At 35.2% G+C, this 23,292-nt stretch overlaps 1 protein-coding gene across 6 annotated transcripts in view; it reads left to right on the top strand.

Annotated features, from left to right (window-relative positions):
* Positions 1-23,292, top strand: part of LRCH3 (leucine rich repeats and calponin homology domain containing 3) — a 150,085-nt gene that overhangs the window by 55,198 nt on the left and 71,595 nt on the right. For all 6 annotated transcript variants that reach the window (XM_074214729.1, XM_074214731.1, XM_074214727.1 and 3 more), the window contains exons 2-6: positions 2,428-2,572; positions 7,704-7,830; positions 13,166-13,271; positions 14,729-14,865; positions 17,060-17,169. In XM_074214729.1, the coding sequence (XP_074070830.1) occupies positions 2,428-2,572; positions 7,704-7,830; positions 13,166-13,271; positions 14,729-14,865; positions 17,060-17,169 (625 nt within the window). The remainder of the gene's footprint in view (positions 1-2,427; positions 2,573-7,703; positions 7,831-13,165; positions 13,272-14,728; positions 14,866-17,059; positions 17,170-23,292) is intronic.

The raw sequence follows: 23,292 nt of genomic DNA, 5'->3' as shown, positions 1-23,292 counted from the left end.
GCCCTGCAAAAACCAATAATAAGAAAAAAAAGACCCAAAATAAAATAAAATAGTAATAATAGTAGGGGTGGCTGGGTGGCAGACAGAGCATTGGCCCTTGAGCCAGGAGCACCTGGGTCCAAATACAGCCCCAGACACCCAAAGATCACCCTGCTATGTGGCCCCAGGCAGGTCACCCAGCCCCACTTGCCCTGCACCCTCCCCCAAATAATAATAACAAAAAATATGCTTCAGTCTTTGTTCCAACACCAACAACTCTGTCGTGAGTGGATCACATTCTTTATGATAAGTCCATCACAAAAGTTACTTCCATAGTTTTTCAACGTTGCCATTGCTGATCGCAACTCCCTCCTTTCTTATTTCTCCACTATCATGTACTATATTTTCTCTCTCCTTTCACTCTGACTCTGCTTTAGGGTCGCTGAGTGGCACAGCAGACAGATCCCTGGTCCTGGGGCCAAGAAGCCCTGAGCCCCCATACCACCCCCCTTAGGCCCAGCATCCACCTGGCCCTATGGTCCTCGGCAGGCCTTCCAATCCCAGCCCCTTGCAAGAAGTAAAAAAGAAAATGTGTTATATCTGACCACTCTCCCCCCATGGTCCATCCTCTTCTCCTTTATTCACATCCCCACCCCTTCCCCCTGCTCCCCGCTCCTTCTTACTCCAGATGTCTATACCCCATTGAGTATATTTGCTGTTTCCTCTCCTAGCTATCTCTGATGAGAGCAAAGGTTCCCTCATTCCTCCTTGCCTCCCCCCTTCCATATCATTGCAGTAGCTCATTGTAATAAAAAAACTTATTATGTGAAATATCTTAGACTATTCCCTCTCTCCTTTTTCTTTCTCCCATTTCATTTCCTTTTTTTTCTATTGACTCCATTTTTACTCCATATTTTATCTTCAAATTCAGCTTTCTCCTGTGCTTCAACTATAAAAGCTCCCTCTACCTGCTCTATTAACTGAGAAGGTTCATATGAATATTATCAATATCATTTTTCTATACATTCATCTTGGCTCCGCCCCCCCTAAGGCTATGGTTTTTGATAAAACTTTCTGGTTGCGTTAGTATAAAATGACCATGAGGTATTCTTGTCTGACTTAGAGAATGAATGACTGACTACCACAGGCATCTTAAGAAATAGGAGGGCTTCATTTAGCTAAGTCAAATAAGAATCCTCTCACTGAATATATTTCCCTTGCTATATAGCTAAGTAAATCTCCTTTTGTTAAACTTTTGAATGACTTACAAGTATATTATTTTGTCTCTATATTGAACCTACACTACCAAGGTACTGACTTAAGTTAGTCTAACTGAATAAAACTGTATATGATAGAAATTCATAATTTCACACATGATCCTCTTTTTTCCTCTTGAATTTGTGAATATGTTTTTTGATTAAGTTAATTAAAAAAGCCAAATTGAATAGGTGTGAATTGCACTATTCTTTGCAGTCCATAAGTGTCAAAATCTCTGGAAAAATTGGTGGGGAGAGGGTCATTTGTCTAAATATTTTCTTAATGGTTTGGAGACATTTTTCATGTGGGCTAGGGAAAACTGGTTTCCAAGGGCTTTCTAAAATTGAATGATAACTTTGGCAGTGACTAATCAAAACTTCAATGAAGTATATTTTTGTAGCATTTAAAGGTTTGCAAAAACCTTTTTATATATCTTAATCTCATTTGTTCCTCACTTTTTCATATTATGCTATTTTAGAGATGGGAAACCAAAGGTGAATTTAAATGATTTACTTAGGATCACATAGTTAAATAGGTATCTGAGACAGGATTTGAATTCCTCTATTCTTGACTCCCAAGTCTATCATTCTATGGTTAGAGGATTGTCCCTGGAGTCAGGAGAACTTGAGTTCAAGTATGATCTTAGTCACATGACACTTAGTAGCTGTTTGACCTTGGGCAAGTCACTTAATCCCGATTGCCTCCTATCCAGGCCATGTCTGTTCATACTTGATCCATATCTGGACTTAGATGGCTCTGGAGGAGAAAATGAGAACTGGTATCTTAGCAGAGCACCCCCTTGCTTAAATTCTATTCATGTGCTTGCCATGTCATTACCTTCTAATGGAAGTGCAAAAACATCAAAAATCTACTGCATCATCTCGTCTCTACAGCATTTTCAGAAATGTGTAATGGTTAAGTTTGATGTTGGTGAATTTACCAGTAGTTACAAAAAAAATGCAACATAAGGAGTTACTTATGTTAACGTAATTAAAACCATTTTTATAATTTATATTTATATACATTATAATTTAGCAAATATTTATTAATGCTTTCATTGTTTCTTTAGCACTGTGAATGATTTTTTTTAAAAAAATATGTATTAAGCCCTGGTTTTATAATTAATATTTCAATTAAATGAGGACTTGAGAGATTAGATTTAAATACTGATAAATATTTTTTTCCCTTCAGATCTATCAAGAAATCGCCTCTCAGAAATTCCTGCAGAAGCATGCCACTTTGTTTCTCTTGAGAGTCTCAACTTGTATCAAAATTGTATTCGGTATATCCCAGAAGCAATTTTGAATCTGCAAGCATTAACGTTTCTAAATATCAGGTAAGAGTAATGGACTTTTTATAAATTGCATCACTTAATATCTCTGTCGCAGATTTTCATCATCTTAATAAGTAAATCTGTCTTTACTTAACACTACATATAGCACATTGCATGTTGAGTTTACATCACCAGTGAGTATGTCATTGTATCTTTACCAACAGTATTTTCTGATCTTTCTTGTTTTTTCCCTTTTTTGTCCAAATTGTATCTAAGCCATAGATTTTTACATTTTTCTCTCCTCACAATTGACATCAAATGGTCTAGTTCTTTGAAATGGTCACCGTAACCTTAGGTCTCAAATTATTTTTTGAAATATATTTCATCAACTAGAAAGATGTCTGAGATTGTGGCTCTCTCTCATCTACATGTGTAACTTGATTCTGATTTATCTTTCTATATGAAGATTAATATACACAAGAAATTTTGCTAGATAATAAGGGCACAAGTTATGTAAGATGGCATAACAGTCATAGAGAAGAAAATTAAAATGAACCAATTTTCAACTTCTGGACTTAGAATTTTAACTGAAGTTATTCTTACAGTTATTTAATATGAAAGATTTCTTTTATTTTCTTTAATAAAGAGACAGCCTGACACAATGATTAGAGAATCATCCTTAAAACCAAGAAAACCTGGTTTCATGTCTTGCATGTAGCTTATCCTTAGCTGCATGACTTTAGGCAAATCAACCTTTCAGTGCTCTAAGCAAATCTCTAAGACTGTAAGTCCAGAATACTTGCCAACCTGAATTGGCTAAAAGAATTTCCTCACCTGGAGTTCCCTATATCTGAGTCTATTTTTTTACTTTACATTATTTCATAAAGGTCCTTCCAAATTTCTTTATATTCTTAATATTTCTGTCTTAATAAAGATGTACTGTATCTTAGCCAGCATAATGATGTGAATAAAGAGCTTAGCACAGAGTTATAGAACTCTGGATTCAAATCCTGTCTTTGACAAATGCTGGGTGACTCTGGTAAAGTCACATAACCTCTCAGTGTTAGACTATAAGATGCAGAGAAAGTACCAGTTGTCTCTCATGAGGCAGATAGCCAACCTAGGTGAAGTAGCAAAGGCACACTGAGGGAGAGATAAGAGGTAGTAAGAGAATCATTCTACTACCACCACTACCTTGACTACCATCTGGGCAGCTTACACTTAATAGCTATGTGACCTTGGACAAGTCACTGAATCCTGATTGCTGCACATCCAGGGCCATCTCCATTCGTTCTGATTCATATCTGGCCAATGGATCCAGATGACTCTGGAGAAGAAAGTGAGACTGGTAACTTGGCACAGCGTCCCCTCAATCAAATCCATTTCATGTACAAATCATGATATCACTTCACTAATGTCATAGTCTTTTTCAAGAATAAGGGACAAAAAAATGACTACCATCTCCTCTCAAACCTTGATGGAGACCACCAGGATGCCAAACCCAACAGCACTGGGAATAGTAGTGTCTCCCAAACCACCAGATCTGCTTCCAGACAAGGCCTCATAACCCGCTTTGAGAAAAGAAATCATTGAAGAAAAGAGGTCCCACTTTTCTCATCTCCACCTGCAATAAATGCCAACCAAATTCCATCCCAGGGCAGAAGGACACAAGAACCCTGGATGATGCAATACCCACCAGACAAAACAGCTCTGGAAGATGCAGTGCCCACCAGACCACTGGTACTTATAGTTCAGTTCTTCCAGTCTTCATCTGGGGAAACAGCTTGCTGTAAGAGAACGGACTTTTCATTCCTTCCAATTGCCATTCAAAGGCACAAAGCTTAGCCCAGCCTAGCTAAAGCTTGACACTTTGAGGAAGAAGTAGGAGGCAGCATGTGCCAGCAAGTCAGACCTTGATTAGCACCTCAGGCCCTGATGAAAACAGGCCAGGAACCTGAGGGACAGGTGACAAAGATAGATTGCTGGACCTGTAGTCAGAAAGAACTGAATTTAAATTTGACTCTAAGATGGTACTGTCTGGAACCCTGGGGTAAGTCACTTAAGATTTGTCTGCCTCACTTTATTCATCTGTAAAATGGGGGTTTATTTGTAAAATTGTACTATTCTCCCAAGTTTTTGTCAGGATCAAATGATATATTTGTAAATATAGAAAGGAATTCCTATATAGATATAGCCTGACAGTTGCTCCTGCAAATACATCTAAGCAGAAGGAAGGAAAGAAAATTCTTGTCTACAGAATCATTAGTCTTTGCTAGAACTGTTTCTACTATTAGGACTGCCCTGCCAAGTCTAAATCCAGATTCCAAATTGATTTGCTATTTTATTCAAGACGTACAGGGAATGATTGCATCTTTTCAGGTAAACCTAATTGCACTCTGATTGTAGCATCATTTCATCTAGTGACTTTCACTCTTTCTAAAATAATTAAGGACTTTCCCACCATTGATTATTTGATTCAATAGAGGTATTTTCAAACCTATTAAAGGATGTGGATTATTTTATTTGCTGTAAATGAATCACCCATTCTGTGATTATGGCAACTAAGGAAGAAATGAAGCAAAGAACCATCTCAAGGTTTCTGACCAAAATAGAAACAATTGCTATTTGCTTCACTTTGAACCAGCCAGGGCCCAGATGGGGACTAAGTGGGGGGCTTAGTCTGAGATCTATTTTTGGTCAATCCAGAACAGCTCGAGTAATTTGGGCCTGTAAAGCCCAACATATTTTTGGTGGAAGAGTGATTGATTGAATCAATTGAGTTAATCGGGGTAATAGCTGGCCATGATGAAAGAAGTCATAAACAAGCAAGAATAGGCTACCATTTTAATTAAGGGATTAGGTTGTGATAATGCTTTTAAAAATTAAGGGAACTAGTGGTTAAAGCTGTATGAGTGAATTCCTTTTGAAGAATCCTAAGAATTCAGTAGTTACTTAGGAAAAGCTGAAGACTTTCTTAATCACTATATTTAAAACTTTTGAAAATCTTCCCTATAAAACTACTGCTTGGTCATTAGTAGATAGAACTTTTGTAATCCCAGCTAAAGATGTTCATAAAAAGTAAACATGAAAGATAATCAAAATGAGTTTCTGATTTGGTTTCATCAGTGTTATTCATATGGGATATTTTATCTGCTTTTTTAAGTTCCATGATTTCTAAAGAAAAGTTACTTCTGAAATGATCTTTAAAAAAAATGGTAAAATTTCTGAGATGAAAGGCATAGACTGGCACTGAAAATATTTTGAAACAGACTTTATCTTGTGATGGTAGTTTGTAAGGAAGCTTTCGCCATAAAAACAAATGAGTTGTTTAATTTTTTGTTTGTGCTTATGGAGTATTTGAAATATAAAATTCTAGAAATAGTGGAAGAATTAAATAGCATGAAACTTTTTCTACAGTTGCAGTGTAGTTAGAATTATTGCTTGATTGGAAACCATAGGACACAGGCAACATTAAGGAACAATAGTAACTAAGGGGAAAAAAGTTCATCAAATATCTTTTAAGTGTCCCTCTGCATGAAACAGGCATTGGAAATATAAAGACAAAAAAAATGACAGGTCTTGCCTTTAAGGTGTGTGATTAAAAATGATCAATAGACATAATTTATGGGTAATATAATCATTTTACTAATATTTATTTTTACTAATAAAATGGCTGTCATTTGGCCATTTCTCTTACACCACATACAGTCATGGTGATTGACTCACAGTTTATATATCATTCAAAGATGTTCCCGAAGGTGGGAGTCAACCCTGAGTGGTTGACAGTTAAAAAGGGAAAGAATATCACAATGAGAGCCTGAGGTTAACATCATGTCATACTTGAACAGTGAGACTATCTATACCTAGACCACCCCTAGCCTTAAGTAACCCTCCCAATTCACTCAAGCCTGAGCAGACCATATTGACTATTCTACCAAGAAAGTCCAATCTCATTATCAGCAGTGCCTTCAAGAGACTGAACTTTTTTAATATTGCTACCTTAGAAAAAGAGGGAAACTCTGGATCTCTCCAAATCATGGTTATTGATAATTATTTCCCTCAGGGGGTTTATATTCTAGAGAAGGAATAAAACATGTAACATGTGCACAATATTTTGAAGAGGAAAAGTGTAATAACCAGGAAGATTAGGCCAAGCTTCCCATAATAGGTGTCACTTGATCTAAACCCTAAGAATATGAAGAGATGCATGTGAAGGTTGAGGGTATACCAGGCAACAAGTTGAGAGGGAAAAGAGGATTCCAAAAGCATGGAAATGAGAGATGAATGATGAATTCTGGTGACTGGAACATTGAGTATCTTATGTGGCTAGCAAGGTAGATTGGACCCAGGATTAGCTGAGAGTATTATTTTTTTTAAGGGTATTTTAAACTGAAGAGTTTGGTTTTTTATTTTATTTTTTTAATATTTTTTAAAATTTAGGGGAATGGGGTTAAGTGACTTTCCCAAGGTCATACAGCTAGGTAATTATTAAGTGTCTCTGGTCAGACTTGAACTCAGGTCCTCCTGACTGCAGGGCCAGTGCTCTATCCACTGCACCACCTAGTTGCCCCTGTATTTTATTTTGAAAGCAATAGCAAGACATTGAAAATTCTTGAACAAGGGAATGACATCAGACCTTTGCTTTAGGAAGATTATTTTGGCAGTTATTTGGAGACCATTTTGGATGCTATTACAGTGGTCCAGGTAAGAGTTGAATGAATTCACTCAGCATTCATTTATTATAAGCAGAGCCTGAATAAGATTGAGAATAGAGATAAAAAGTGTAGATGAAAAAGAGTTCAGATTATACTTGGAATGTGATCAGATATGAGAATCACTCTAAGGCTGTGAATCTGAGTCATTAGAAAGAGGGCAATTTCTCTTCTTAATTGATTTCTTTTAGAAATTTAATTGATTTGAAATTTTAAAAAAACTTTTCATTTTGAATTTGATTGATTTTATTCAAAATTTGGTAATATTTGTAGTGAAGAGGTATAGAAGCAGTAAAGATGTTGAAGATGAGAGTATGAAAAGAAATTAAAACTCTTTAAGCCATTTAACTGATAATGCATGTATATTAAATATTACTGCACTTATGGAAACTATGCATTTATGTACTGTTGAAGTCTGAATGTGAAGTATTTTTCCTTCAGTGGTCTTTTCTGACTACTTCCTCTTTTTCTTTTCTATTTAGTCGGAATCAGCTTTCAACATTGCCAATACATATGTGTAATCTCCCACTGAAAGTCTTAATTGCCAGTAACAATAAATTGGTCTCTCTTCCTGAAGAAATTGGGCATCTCAGACACTTGACAGAGCTTGTAAGTTCATACCTTTTTTTGATTGTGAATTCTACATATGCTGTTCTTAATATGTGAAAATTATCCATCAGAAAAACATGTACCTTTTAGTTTAGTTTTCAGGATTGATAGATTTGTGCCAATTCAGTCAGTATTTTTTTTTCTTGTGACCAATACAGATTTATTTTGCGATCATAGACTAGAAATGAGGGCCATTTAAAGAGCAAAAAACTAACTATCTCACTGATAGGATCAAAGAATTATAGATTGGAAGGGAATCTTAAAAGTCATCTTTTCCATCCTGTTCATTTTGTAGTGGAGGAAACAGATTTGGAAAAGTTTCCAAGGCCATATCAGATAGTACATAAAAGAGACAGGATGTGAAACTAAGTCTACTTCCCAAATTGATAAATGGTCGAAGGATATGGACAAGCAGTTTTCAGATGAAGAATTAAAGCTATTGGGGGCAGCTAGGTGAGTGGATGGAACTCTGGCCCTGGAGTCAGGAGCACCTGAGTATAAATCCGGCCTCAGACACTTAAAAATTACCTAGCTATGTGGCCTTGGGCAAGCCACTTAACTCCATTGCCTTGCCAAAAAAAAAAACAACAACAAAAAACCTGAATAAAAAAAAGAATTAAAGCTATTGTCATAGAAAAAAAGCTCTAAGTCATTATTGATGAGAGAAATGCAAATTAAAACAACTCTGAGATACCACCTCACACCTGTCAGATTGACTAATTTGATAGAAAAGGGAAATGATTAAAGGTGGAAGGGATGTAGGAAAGTTGGTACACTAATGCACTTTTGGGAGAGTTATGAACTGATCCAACCATTCTAGAGAACAATTTAGAACTATACACAAAGGGCAATACAAATGTGCATACCCTTTGATCCAGTAATACCACTAATAGGTCTGTATCTCAAAGAGTTCATAAAAAGAACCACATGCAAAAAATATTCATAGCAGCTCTTTCATTGTGGCAAAGAATTGGAAATTAATAGAATACCCATCAATTGGGAAATGACTGAACAAGTTATAGTATATGAATGTAATGAAGTACTATTGTTCTGTAGGAAATCATCAGCAGGCAGATTTCAGAAAAACATAGAAAGACTTGTATGAACTGATGCTGAGTGAAGTGAGCAGAACCATGAAAACATCATACACAGTAATAGCAACATTGTATGATGATCAACTAAGATAGACACAGTTTTTGTCATCAGCATAGTGATCAGAAACAATTTTAAAAGATTTGAGATGGAAAATGCCATTCAAATCCAAAGAAACAATTATGGAGATCTGAAATGTAGATCAAAGTATGCTATTTTCACTTTTTAAAATTTGGTTGTTTTTCTTCTTGTATTATTTCTCTTTTGTTTTGATTCTTCTTTCACACATGTCTAATATAGAAATGTGTTTAATTGTGCATGTATAACTATCATATTACTTCCTTAGGGCAAAATGAGGGAAGAGTAGGAGAGAGAAAACTTTACAAAACTTAATGTTGAAAATTATTTTTACACATAAATGGAAAAATAAATTTTTTTTAAAAAAGAAACTAAGTTAGCACTCTTGACTCTTCATCATTAGATCTATGCTCTAACATAATGGTTTAGATTTTTGTTTGTTCTAATTTAATAGAGATTTTTCTTTTCAAACACTGAGTTTACTATTGTTGTGTAAGATTCTTTTCAAATATATTCTATTAATATCACTTAGCTCAAGATTCCTTGTTTTTAGCCTGTTGCACTGGTGGAACCTTGGACTCCTCAGAATAATGTTTTTAAATGCATAAAATAAAATACATAAGAATACAAAGGAAATCAATTATGTTAAAATACAGTTATCAAGCTGAGTGAGATGAGCAGAACCAGAAAAACGCTATACACCCTAACAGCAACATGGGAGCGATGATCAACCTTGATGAAGTCGCTCATTCCATCAGTGCAACAATCAGGGACAATTTGGGGCTCTCTGCAGTGGAGATTACCATCTTTATCCAGAGAAACAACTGTGAAGTTTGAACAAAGACCAAGGACTATTACTTTAAATTTAGAGAAAAAAAAAACTGATATCTTATTGTCTGATCTTGTTATCTCTTGTACTTTATGTTTCTTCCTTAAGGATATGATTTCTCATCACACTCAATTTGGATCAATGTATACCATGGAAACAATGTAAAGACTGATAAATTGCCTTCTGGGGTGGGGGTGGGGGGAGGGAAGTAAGATTAGGGGAAAAATCAGAAAACTCCAAATAAATAAAATCTTTAATTAAAAAAAATATAGTTATCAAACCCCAGGTAAAGAATCCCTCATTTAGATAAGAGATTTTATTTAACCATTATGACAGAATGAATGAAGCCCAAGGTCAGGGGACTTTAGTTCATGACCAGATCCTGTAGCTTTATAAGCAGCTGTTACTGTAAGCAAGTAACTTAATCTTTCTGAGCCCCAGTTTTATCATCTGTAAAGCTGATATAATTTTATTTTTATTTACCTCACAGGGCTATATTGATGAGAATCAATGAGATCATGTATGTAAAGCATTTTGCAAACCTTCAAGCTCTAAAGAAATATCAACTATTAACTCTTTCACAATGTGGTTGTCAAAAGTAACAAAAAACATTTCTCACTGAAAAGCAGAGCAATGAGGTGGTGCTTTGAATAGGCTGGTAACAGGAGAATTTGAGTTCAAATCCAGATTTAGACACTAACTGCATGACCTTGAGCAAGTTACTTAACTTTGTTTTACCTCAGTTACCTCATCTGTAAAATCAATTGGAAAAGGAAATGGCAAGCCACTTTAGTGAAAATTCCAGATGGAGTCATAAAGAGCCAGACATAACTGAAACAACTGAACAAGAACAGTGAAAACTATTTTATAAATATGAACTTCCCCCGTCCTTGCCCCACTAGTCAAAGGTTTTCCTAGTTTAACTCTAGCTGAATTTTTTTAGAGTTTTCAGTGCAACTTTTTTCCTAGCACCTCTATTATTTTTTAAGTTTATATGCATTTTTCTGAACTAATATTGCAATCATAAACTGTACTGAAATTCAATCCACTTGTATTTAAATGTCGAATATAATGAGCAACATAATATTGGTATCGCAATTGGCTCACATTTTTTCAGGTTAAATTGGAAAGAAAACGTAACTTATTTTAAATCTAGTTCAGTATTCTTAGGACTGACTCTATATGAGAGGATTTGTTAGAAAAGTTACCAAAAGTTGGCTAAACAGTATATGTTGGCATTAAAATGATATATTGTACTACAGTATCTTATATATTTCTGGTATTTTTACTTTCTATGTTAAAATGATTTGACTTTGAAAATACTTGAAACAAATACAAGTTTGAAAAAAGACTGGATCATGCAAATTGTATCTGTGTTTCGTTCCACATTTATTCTTTGTTCACATGTTCTGCAGCTAGACAAAAATCTCTTAGCCATGTTTTTTCAATTTATGCTTAAATTACCCATTAATTACTTTGTGGTCATTGAAAATACTGAATTATCTTACATCTTCGTGGAAATAACTACTAGTTTCAGAAGGTTTATGGGGCATAATATAATCCCATGATTTTTTTATGGAGTACTTGAGGAATATGAAACCTTGCCTTTTAAAAATATACTTAGAGAATTAAGTTCATTAAATCTTAAAGAAACCAAGTTGAAATATACAGTGAATGATGGATGTCAAAATACCATTAGAACTCTTCTGACCCAGACTTTTGAGTTCCTACAGATTTTTTATAAAACTAAACTCTAGGCAAATCTTATTTTATTATTTCAAAGTTTTTTTAGGTGGATCCCCCTTTATTTTTGCAAAGCTGTGGGGTGACCTATCTATGGTCACACAGCTAGGTAATTATTAAGTGTCTGAGGTCAAATTTGAACTCAGGTCCTCCTGACTCCAGGGCTGATGCTCTAGGTGCCCCTGCACCACCTAGCTGTCCCCACAAAATCTTATTCTAAATTATCCCTTCAAGGAAAAAGATTCCAACTTCCCTTTAGAATCCATTATATTTTTTAAAATCAATTTCTTGCTGACACTGAAGTTTTTCTTTGTAACTAACCCAAGTGCCCTAGGTTGCAGTTAAAGTACATTTTTTGATATTCTATTCTATTTGAAATTAAAATGGTAAGTTCAAATCAGTAAACACTAAAGTATCTGCCTCTGTGTAAAACACTGACAGACACTTGAATTCAGTAAGCATCTTTTTAAAAACTAAATTTTTTAAAAAATTTTATTTATTTAAATAAATGGGAGTTTTTTAAGTGACTTGCCTAAGGTCATACAGCTAAGCAATTAAGTGTCTTAGGTCAAATTTGAACTCAGGTCCTCCTGACTTCTGTACTCTATCCACTGTGCCACCTAACTGCCCATAAAAACTAAATTTGATGATTAGAACATTAAACTAAAAAATTTGACACTTGGATTCCATTTAGAGCTTCACTTTAGTTGTGTGATCACATTTGACTTCTTTCTTCTTCATTACCTGTATGAAAAGTGAAAATAATATCTACCATCGTAATAATATTGTAAAAAGATATTTTAAAGGAGAAACAGTATTTGATTACTTTAATTATTTTAGTTTAACTAAATTAACTTTCTAACAGTAGAAATTTTAAAAATAGTATCTATTTTACTGTACTGTGCACTGATATGTGAATGACCACAAGCACATTTTCAATCCTAGAACTGTGACTAAGATCCCTGCTCCCCTTGTGGCCACAAGCTCTCCTGTGCTAGTGTTCCTCCTCACACTGAGTTTGTGACCCAGATCCAAGTGCCAACAAAGGGACCCCTGTAAATATCCTTCTAACTCGTCTCTTGCCCTTATTGTCTGTGGACCATAATGTCTGGAAACTGTCCCTACTGCTACTGATTCAGTCGCCCCACAGTTCCTGTGATGCTATGTCCTATGCTGAACTGAATTCCTCTCTCACCCTGGTGCAGGACATCTTTCCTGCTTCTGACCTTCTAGGTTGTCATGATCTGAAAATTGTTTTACTTCATCTTTTTTGTAGTTCTGCCTAGAATTTGTTTAGAGTTATTATTTAAAGTTATTATTATTTAAAGGTTGGGGCAGAGTTCAGGGCAGTCCCTGCCTTTACTACCTTGCCTCAGAAATTGATTACTAAATGTAATGATGATTGATATTATCAAAAATAACTACCAGAGCAAAGTATGGAAATTAGACAATCATGATCATGGAAAGAATAATTTTTAGGGATTTTAAAGATTTAGAGGTCATTTCTGCTTATCTGTTCCCTTTTAAAATAGTTTGACATAATAAAATTACTAATACTAGAACATTTCTATATTTTTTATCCTTTTGGCATAGGATGTGAGTTGTAATGAAATTCAGACACTACCGCCCCAAGTTGGCAATCTGGAGTCTTTGCGGGACCTTAACATCAGAAGAAATCACTTAGTGCGTTTACCTGAAGGTAAGAATAAAAAGATTTTATTGTTTTGACTTCTTTGGAAGAAGGTTGGTAGAATTTAATAAGGGCTCAAACCCCAATCATGGAAGTTAGATAAATGCTTGGGAGTAACAAATATTATTTTCATTAAAGAAAGTTTATGACAGCATATTATACCAAAATTCTTTGAGGAGATATTTGTTCCATTTCACTAAATATTTAGTTGAATATGTGCTACATGATGTGCCTAACCATAGGCATAGTAAATGGAATATAAAGAAATGTATGATAAAAATCTATATATTTTCAAGTTATAAAAGTAATGAGGGTGGGGAACATCTTTGTCATGATAGATGAAAAGAGATTAGAATTTCCAGAATAAATTCTTCATTATGGAAAATACCAAAGCTTAATTTTAATTGGATAACTAAATCAAGTTTATAATTTTTTTTTAATATGGAGTGAGGGGTGGCTAGGTGGCGCAGTGGATAGAGCACTGGCCCTGGAGTCAGGAGTACCTGAGTTCAAATCTGGCCTCAGACATTTAATAATTACCTAGCTGTGTGGCCTTGAGCAAGCCACTTAACCCCATTTACCTTGCAAAAACTAAAAAAAAAAAGAAAAGAAAAAAAGATAGATAGAGTGAAAATAGAAAGAAAAACCAAGGATGTACATCAGAGGTAATTCTGGGGACTATTCTTCAATGAAGAGGTTTAAATATGAAAAGAAGACCAAAAAAGCATATCCTAGGAAGATAAAATGTTATTATAAATGCATACAATGGGGGTGCTAGGTGGCGCAGTGGATAGAGCACTGACTCTGGAGTCAAGAGTACTTGAGTTCAAATCCGGCCTCAGACACTTAATAATTACCTTGGGCAAGCCACTTAACCCCATTGCCTTGCAAAAAGAAAAAAAGAAAGAAAGAAAGAAATACATACAAGAAGTACACAGTGCATCTAATCCTTAAAAACTGAGGTCATAGATTGGTCTAAACTGTTATATTGTGCAAAACTTAGTTCTTTTTATCAGTGATCTTATCCATTGAGTAATTTCATTAGTTTAAAGTATCTAGAAAACTCCCAACATATCCAAAATACACAACCTACTTAGACTACCCAAAATTTATACATCTTTTCTGTTTTCCCTCTCCCTACCCATCAGCCCCTCTCTTCATCCTGTTTCCTCTGGGACTCTGGCTAACCCCATTACTTTAGGAGCAAGAGATATCAAGAGCTGTCACTAGAGCTCAACAGAAACTGTAATCCCTTCTTTGCAGTCTTCTCCTGCAGTGCTTGTAGTCTTCAGAGAGTAGTAACAGAGTAGTAGTTCTGCATAATGATTGATTTAAATACATACCAGTACTAGTTTGTATAAAAAATGTATTGTAAGAATGTGTATTTTTTGGTCATATGCCTTTTAATTCTTTGGGATTTTTGATTGAATTGACTAAACATTTCCATTTTCTCCCCATATACGCAGAACTCGCCGACTTGCCTTTAATAAGGTTAGACTTCTCCTGCAATAAAGTTACATCAATCCCTGTTTGTTATCGGAACCTCAGACATCTACAGATGATCACTCTAGATAACAACCCCTTACAGTCTCCTCCTGCACAGGTGAACCATTATAAACTGAGTAAAGGATAGAATTTGAAATTTAGGTTATTTCCATTTAAGTTTCTTTTTTTAAATGAAGTCTTTAAGAAAATTTATGTTATTATTTAGAAGCTTTGAGTAGTTGAGATGGAAAGTAGGAAAGATCTCTTGATTTCATTCCTCTTGCCTCTTCTCTTTCCCTCTTCCCCTTTTCCCAACCTCTTTTATTGCTTCTTCTTTCCTTTCCTTTTTTTTACAATTGGAATTCCTTCCTTGGAAATATCAAAGTATATCGTGAAAGAAGAGAAAATTAAAGTTTTTTGTATTTAAATGTCCATTTATTGTATCTAGTGATTATTTTTGTAACAATGTTTCTGAGAGCAAAAGTTTATCAGAGCAAGTATTAGCCATTTGCTCAATAATAATGGTAATATAATTTATTCAATGATTTGCAAATAAAATGCAGTTCTGAAATAATCTTACATTTGTTACAGAATTCCATCAATTCTCATAATATTTGCCATAATATAATTAATAGAATTCCAGAACTCTAGATTGAAGTTATATCTGCAGTTTGCCATCTGCTATGATACAATTCTGATTATTTGTTTTATATATATATATATGTATATGTATATATGTATATAGCTATAGATATATGGATAGATATAATAGTCCCAAAGAATTTAAATTTTCATTTCTGGAAGCTTGATAGTGGCTCTTGATAGTGGTATGGTATACGCTTTGTCTGTGTATTTTTATTCTTCTTATTAAGATTGAAAATGGTAAGGAACTCTCTTAAAATGAGAGAAATTGGATATAGCCTTAGGAAAGTGGAGGGAGGGAGGGAGGAAAGAAAACCAGCATTTTTTAAGTGCTTATTAAATGCCAGACTCTGAGCTAAGCAATTTACAGATATCTCCTTTGATCTTCAGGACAACCCTAGGAGGTAGATGTGATTGTTTTCCTCGTTTTAGAGTTGGGAAAAGCGAGGCAGATAGAGATTGTGATTTGTCTATTATCACATCCTTAGTGTCTGAAGCTAAATTTTCTTGACTCCAGACCCAAAACACTATCTTGCCTCCTATTCCTTTGGAGGCACTAATTTCAAGTATATCCTAGGAAGAAATGTTTATACACTGGGTATAGAAAACAAATTAGTGCAAGAAGAGATACTTTAAAAATCATTTTCAGAGGGCAGCTAGATGGTGTAGTGAATAGAGCAGCAACCCTGAAGTCAGGAGGACCTGAGTTCAAAGCTGGCCTCAGACACTTAATAATTGCCTAGCTGTGTGACCTTGGGCAAGTCACTTAACCTTCTTGCCTAAATAAACAAAATTAAAAAAAATAAAAATCCTTTTCTCTATGGAAATGTCTGGTCCACATATGTCTATATGACACCAAAGAATTTCCAAGGGAAAAAGATATCTCCCTTAAACAATTATTAGACACTATTCAGTTAGCTGAATACCAATTTTGAAACTAGAGATTCTAATACCACTAATGATGGACAGGTATTTTAATCACTGTCTAATTTTCTACACTTCTAGAACAATGGTGGTAAAACTTTTTTACTTGAAGCACACAGGATATTACAGTGTGATATGCTTCACATATAGTATATATGGGTATATGTACCATTACATGTATATATGTCTGGGAATGTATATGGATGTTTGTGTGTGTGTGTGTTTTTAACACTATTATTCATTCTTCTTGCACTAAGTATATGGAAATGCCATTTTTTTATACAACTTGTTTTATTTATTTTGTTTATTTATAGTTTTTCAGTGTTCATCCATTTGAAGATTTATAAGTTACATATTTTTTATCATCCCCCCCTTTCCTTCCCCCTCCCCTTGGTGTTGAACAGTCTGGTAAAGTTTTACATGTACATTTATGTTTAGCATGTATCAGTCATTTTGTATAAGAGGAATTCAGATTAAGGCGAAAGAAACCATGAGATAGGAAGGGAAAAAAATTAAGAGGAGTTTTTAAAAAGCCATCATAGTATTCATTCACATTCTGTGGTTTTTGGGGGATTCCCCCCCCCTCTAGTTGTGAATGGCAATCCCAGAACTGTCCTTGATCTTTGAACACTGAGAGGAGTTGCATTCTTCTTAGTTCATAGCATGTTTTAAATAAGACATGGCTATGATAAAGTAGTACTTTGGATAGGTCCTTGATCATGTTATTTGTTCTTCTTTTTCTCTAGATATGTATAAAAGGCAAAATCCATATATTTAAATATCTGAACATACAAGCATGCAAAATGGCTCCAGACCTGCCAGATTATGATAGGAGGCCTATGGGTTTTGGCTCTTGGTAAGTGTTTTTTCTTTTATTATTGTGACCCAATACTTCACTACAGATTAATAAAAATCTGATTAAACTTTACTGAAACCCTTTATCTTTGTCTCTTTAAACTGATTAAACGAATTTGTTTAGATTATTTAAATTGGATAAAAAAGCCAATAGCAGGAAAATTAAAACAAAGACTGAATAGTTTACTAACTGCAGATGATAACTTGTCTAATCTCTCTGCTTATATGAAGTTCAGTTGAATGTGGATTGTTCTGGGAACTGAAAAAAGATAAATTCAAAGTAGTACAAAGAGAACTCAACATTTCTCAGGTCATTGATCAAACATCCTCAGATATTTGGAGTAATTCAACAAATCAGTGAGGGAATCAAAATAGCTCCAGAGAATACACCATGTACCAAATTTACAAGAGAAATCCTTAGTCTTTTATTCAGAGCCTACTTGCTCCTTAATAATTTACCTAATTGTTACCTAATTGTTATAACTTTGTGTTTCATTTCTTTATTTTTTCTAACTACATGTAAGTAGTTTTCTTTTTCTTTTTAAAAATATTTTATTTGTTTGTTTTTTCAAGTACATGCCATGATAGTTTTATACTAGTCATTTTTTTTGCAAGAGCTTGAGTTTTACATTTTTCTCCCTCCCCCTGACAGAAAGCAATCTGATCCATATTGATCATGTTGTAAGGAAAGAATCAAATCCAAATGGAAGAAAAGAGAGGAAAAAAGTGACATACATAAAGACAACTTTTAAAAAATTGAAGGCTTTTGGTCTTCATTTAAATCCCACAGTTTCTTCTCTGAATATGTATGGTATTTTCCTTCATAAGTCTTTTAAATTGTCTTTGATTATTGTACTGCTGAAATGAACAAGTCCATCATGGTTGGTCATCATCCCATGTTGTCCTTAATGTATATAATGTTCTTCTGGTCCTGCTCATTTCACTCAGCATCAATTCATGCAAGTCTTTCCAGGCTTTTCTGAAATCCCATCCCTCATGACTTCTTATAGAACAATAGTGTTCCATCATATACATATTGCCCCAGTTTGTTCAGCCATTCCCCAGTTGATGGACATCTGTTTGTCCTTCATTCTTAAAGAAGACCATGACATCAGGGAGGTGCTGCCTTGACAAGCACTTGAATTGGATTTGAGTGAGAGTGTGCTGTGCTTAGTCACCAGTTTCACTTTCTTCCCCAGAGTTATCTGGGTCCATTGGCAAGAAATGAATCAGAATGACTGGAGATGGCCCTGTATGTGAGGCAGTCAAAGCTAAGTGACTTGTCCAAGGTCACACAGCTAGTAAGTGTCAAGTGTCAGGTGGATTCAAACTCCCATCTTCCTGACTCCAAGGCCAGTGCCATCTAACTGCCCAACTATTATTGTCAAATAGAAAGTCTTCCTTTTTTCTTTTCATCTTAATTCTCGACGTGCAATAGTTCAGAATTTATATCAAAATATACTTAGAAAAGAGAAAGATTCCAGTTATGGGAATCTATGAGGTTTATCATCTCTGTTTGCATAATAACTTTCTATGGTTAGCTCTCTCTAATTTTTTTCCTCATTTTAATTGTGTGAGGTCTGGGGTCTGATCCCTGGTTTTTCACTGGTCAAGATGTTGCCTATGCAACCCAGGGATTGCCTTTGCAGAGGTTTGTTTCCTCTTTTATGTACAGGTTCTGCCTTTGTAATCATTTGTTCCCAACCCAGTTGTATCTTTGTCCCAGTGTTCAGACTTTGTTTGGGGTTGGGACTCTCACTGCTGGCTTGCTTTCTAGCTGTCTGGACCTGGACTGTTGTGTAGCTACCAAGACCTGAATTTCACTTGTGACTTAAAACCTCTCGCTGACTTTCCTGCTCTCCTGCCTAGTTGGACTTTACTTCCCCCCTTCCCCCTGAAGAGATAGACTTTCACTGAAGGTTCTCCACAGTGTCTACAGTTGAAAATTTGTTTTTGATCTTACCTTTTTTAGTGGAATTTGTAGACTTTAAGGCTTCACTTGTATATGGAAAAGCTCCAAGAGCATTCTAACTTCACTCTGCCATCTTGCCTCCTCCTCAGAAGTTCATCTATGAGATTTAGTTGGAAGATATTGGAATCCAGAGTGAAGAGTAAAATTTTTGTGGTGAAACTGATAGTTTTTAGTAGTAGAAGTCAAGGAACAGCACTAGCATCATTATATATCCAGGTCATTCTGCTTTGCATGAGATTATGACACAATTCAATGTCCAAGATAAACAAAAACATCCAGAAAACTAGTGATGATTACTTGACCATCAGGACCACTGACTGTTTCAATCACACTGATGAGATGGAATTGAAGATGGCCCTTTTGTACTGATTGATAAAAGAAATTTCTTTATCAGACTTTCTTCTGTGACTTTCTTCTGCTTTTGATTCTTTGAACACTGATGGTGGGTCCACAAACAGCAAAAAGTGAATCATAACACAAGACCATGAAAAGTCTTCATTAGGATATCTGAGCCAACATCCCACCCAGGAACTTCTAGGTGATGGAAAGAATACAAGGAAAAAAGATTAGAAAGAAACCCTGGATAAAGGCTCATTTAATTCTTCTCTAAACTTGTGAACTGAAGATCCCAGAGTATACACATAAGAATTCTTATACATATTGAGCCAGTTCTTCCCCATTTTCTTTAGAAATTGGTAAACTATGTACAGTGTATTTTTCTTGGGACCCATCCACACTATAGTCTAGCAGAAATTTCTCTAGCAGAAATTCCATAGACATTGAGGAAGATATTTTGCTCTTAGATCACAAATGTAACCTGGGCATTGTCACATTTGCTCTGACCTATATCCTCAACATACAGAGAATGTTGGAAACAAGAAAGTTATATGCAGAATTCTAATTTTTCAGTTTTGTGCCAGGATGCCAATGCCAGTTTTGTGGAAATCATGCTTTTAATTCTCCTTTTTCTGGAAATGACCAAAATCTGAGCTATATCTGATGCAGTCAGAGTTCTTTTCCTATTTTGCCCCTATAAATATATACACACATATTCACCACTTCTCATTTCCCTGGTGTCATAATTTTAAAAAAAATTTGGAGATAGAATGTCCCAACTCACTTAACCTGAAAATACATTAGATACTTAAGAACCTGTTACCAATACCAATTTTCTTGGAAACTATAATTTCCAATTTTCCCAACCTTGGCCAGTTCACTCTTTTTTTTTTTTTTTAAATAGCATAGTGGCCCTCTGCTAATAGAACCTTATCATCTTGGTGCCAGAAATTGAGTATGGATACTTAGTTATCTTTAACCTTTTAGAATTCACGAAATTCAAGCAATCTACAGCCTCAGTATCCCCAACCTCAGCATCTACTGGTGAATACCATTAGACCCAGCTCTAGTGTGCCATACTTAATGAAAGAATAGTCTATGCTTACCTGCCCTACTGTTAGCACCACTTCTACATTTCTCACCTGAAGCTGATTTCTGCTGAAAATACTGTCAGAAGACATTAATGACCTCCTAATTGCCAAATTCAATGGCCTATGGGGGTTTTTTTTTTACATTTTTCAAGGCAATGGGGTTAAGTGGCTTATCCAAGGCCACGCGGCTAGGTTATCAAGTGTCTGAGGTCATATTTGAACCTAGGTACTCCTGACTCCAAGGCTGGTGCTTTATTCACTGCGCCACCTAGCTGCCCCCAGTGGCCTATGTTTTGTCTTCAACTTCTTTCTTGTTATTGTGACATCACTTAACTTCTAAATAACTTGGTACTTGAAATTCAATTCAAAAATTACTGTTAAGCACCAACTTTGGTGAAAGGTAAAATGGAAAGGAGGAAGTTCAGGATCTCTTTTCCTTTATCTAACCTCATCTATGAAGGAATAAACAAGGGTGGGAATCCCAAAAGAGAGCAACAACTCTGCCCCTTCTGCTGGATTGATAGGGATGGAATAGTAGTTTTTTGCTTTTGCTCAGAACCAAAGTTAGATCAAGAATCTACAAAGCTCAAACCCAGGGATCTGCAATCAAACTTTGCCTTTATTCAGACAGCTTTGGGACCATTGAAAGTTTGTAGGTCCCCAGTCTGTCCCTGAGGTCCTGGAATAACTCCACACTGAATTCTCCAAAAAAGTAGCAACAACCAGACCTTCACTCCACAAGTGTAGCAGAGCCAACCCTATCATCAAGGCTAAAGTCAAGAAGTAGGTGAGAATAATATACTTACAAAAAAAAATGCCCAAGCATGAATTTTTACACTGACAGGGACAGGAAAGACAAAGTTTAAAAATGCTTTCATAAATAGGAGAGCATATCAGGAAAAAAATTGGAAAATAAATAAGTTATGGAAGAAAAAATTGGAAAGGAAATTAGCAGCTTGATCTAAAGAGGTACAAAATGTTTCCTAGCCTACAAACTATCTGAAAATTAGAATAGATCAAATTGTAGCCAATGATGGCATGAGTCAACAAGAAATATTTTAAAATATTAAATATTAATATTAAAATATTAATGTGCAAAGCCTGAAAAAATAACAGAAATATAAAGTATTTCATAGCAAAAACAATTGACCTGGAAATCAGACCAAGAAGAAAAAAAAAGTTAAGTGATTTGCCCAAGATCACACAGCAATTGTCTGAGACTGGAAGAGGGAAAAATTTAAGAATCATTGGACTGCCTGAACTCTATATCATACCCATCCGTTCCACCAAAATAAGAGTTAGACATCCTTTTTCAAGAAATCTTAAAAGAAAATTGCCCAGATCTCTTAGAACCAGACAAAGTAGATAATCAGTCACTCCTGAAAGAGCCCCCAAATGAAAATTTTCAGGAACATTATAACCAATATTTTGAGTTACCAGGTCAAAGAAAAAATACTGTGAACAGACAGCACAACAAAAAAATCCAAGTACCAAAGAGTCATAATCAGATGACCATCCCAGATCTTCATCTGAAAAGTCAGCCAGAAGACCATCATGGACAATATATAAAGAGGACTGACAGCAGAGCTGGCACTGGAAATCAAGCCAGAAACTTCCCACCACAATTAGAGTACAGCCAAAATACTTGTAGTCTGCAAAGTCTATTCCTGAGTATTTGTTCTAAGTTCGGAGATCGCTTCAAAGTAGAAAGTCTCAGAACTTTTCTACTGGGGAAAATAGTAGACTCTAAATGTAATAGAGAACTGAAGAAAAGAAAAAGACAAAAGCTGAATAAGAACTTTGACATGTAAAGGGAGGTAAATAAGGAAGGAATCTGCAGGTAGAAAGAGAAGGAAGAGTAAAAGAAGGAAGCTAAGGTGGGACTTTTTATTTTTCATGATTGGAATGATAAGAATATTATACATCCATGGAGATATAATCATCATTGTTCTTTATCCTGCTTATCCTTTATATAATTCCTACAATGTGTGTGCCAGGCCAGTGCTGATATTTGATCCTCAGAATAACCCTGAGAGGTGGGTGTTATTATTTATCCCCATTTTATAAATGGGGAAACAAACAAAGGTGAAGTGACTTGTCCCGAGTCACACAGCTATTAAATATTTAAAACTAGAGATGAACTCAGATCCTCTAGTCCCAATGCTTGCTGGTACCAGATGAACCTCACTCTGAATGGAACAAAGGAAGGCTGATCATGTACTTGTGCAAATGAATGGGGGCATTCTAGAGGCAAGTAATGCCAGGAGTGGAATAATTTATAATCAAAACAAATTTCCTGACCTTGAAGTAGAAATTTAAAAGAAAAAAGAAAAGCTAAAGTAAAGAGCTAGAAATGAAAGTACCCATCAGGTGGGAAATGGCTTAACAAATTTTGATATATGAACATAATGAAATATTTTTTGCAGCACAAAAAATCATGAAGATTTAAGAGAATACTAAGCAATATGAACACTTAAAAGAATGAAATGACCAGGATTGGGCAAATAGTATATATAGGTGAATAATACCTTTTTTTTTTCCTGTAGGTTTTTGCAAGGCAAATGGGGTTAAGTAGCTTGCCCAAGGCCACACAGCTAGGTAATTATTAAGTGTCTGAGACAGGATTTGAATCCAGGAACTCCTGACTCCAGGGCTGGTGCTTTATCCACTGAGCCACCTAGCCACCCTATAAATAATGCTAATAGTTTTTTTGGGTTTTTTTTTT

The sequence above is a fragment of the Macrotis lagotis genome, chromosome 1 (assembly GCF_037893015.1).
Source record: "Macrotis lagotis isolate mMagLag1 chromosome 1, bilby.v1.9.chrom.fasta, whole genome shotgun sequence".
NCBI classification, from domain to species: domain Eukaryota; kingdom Metazoa; phylum Chordata; class Mammalia; order Peramelemorphia; family Peramelidae; genus Macrotis; species Macrotis lagotis.
This window is presented reverse-complemented; position numbering and strand designations above follow the sequence as displayed.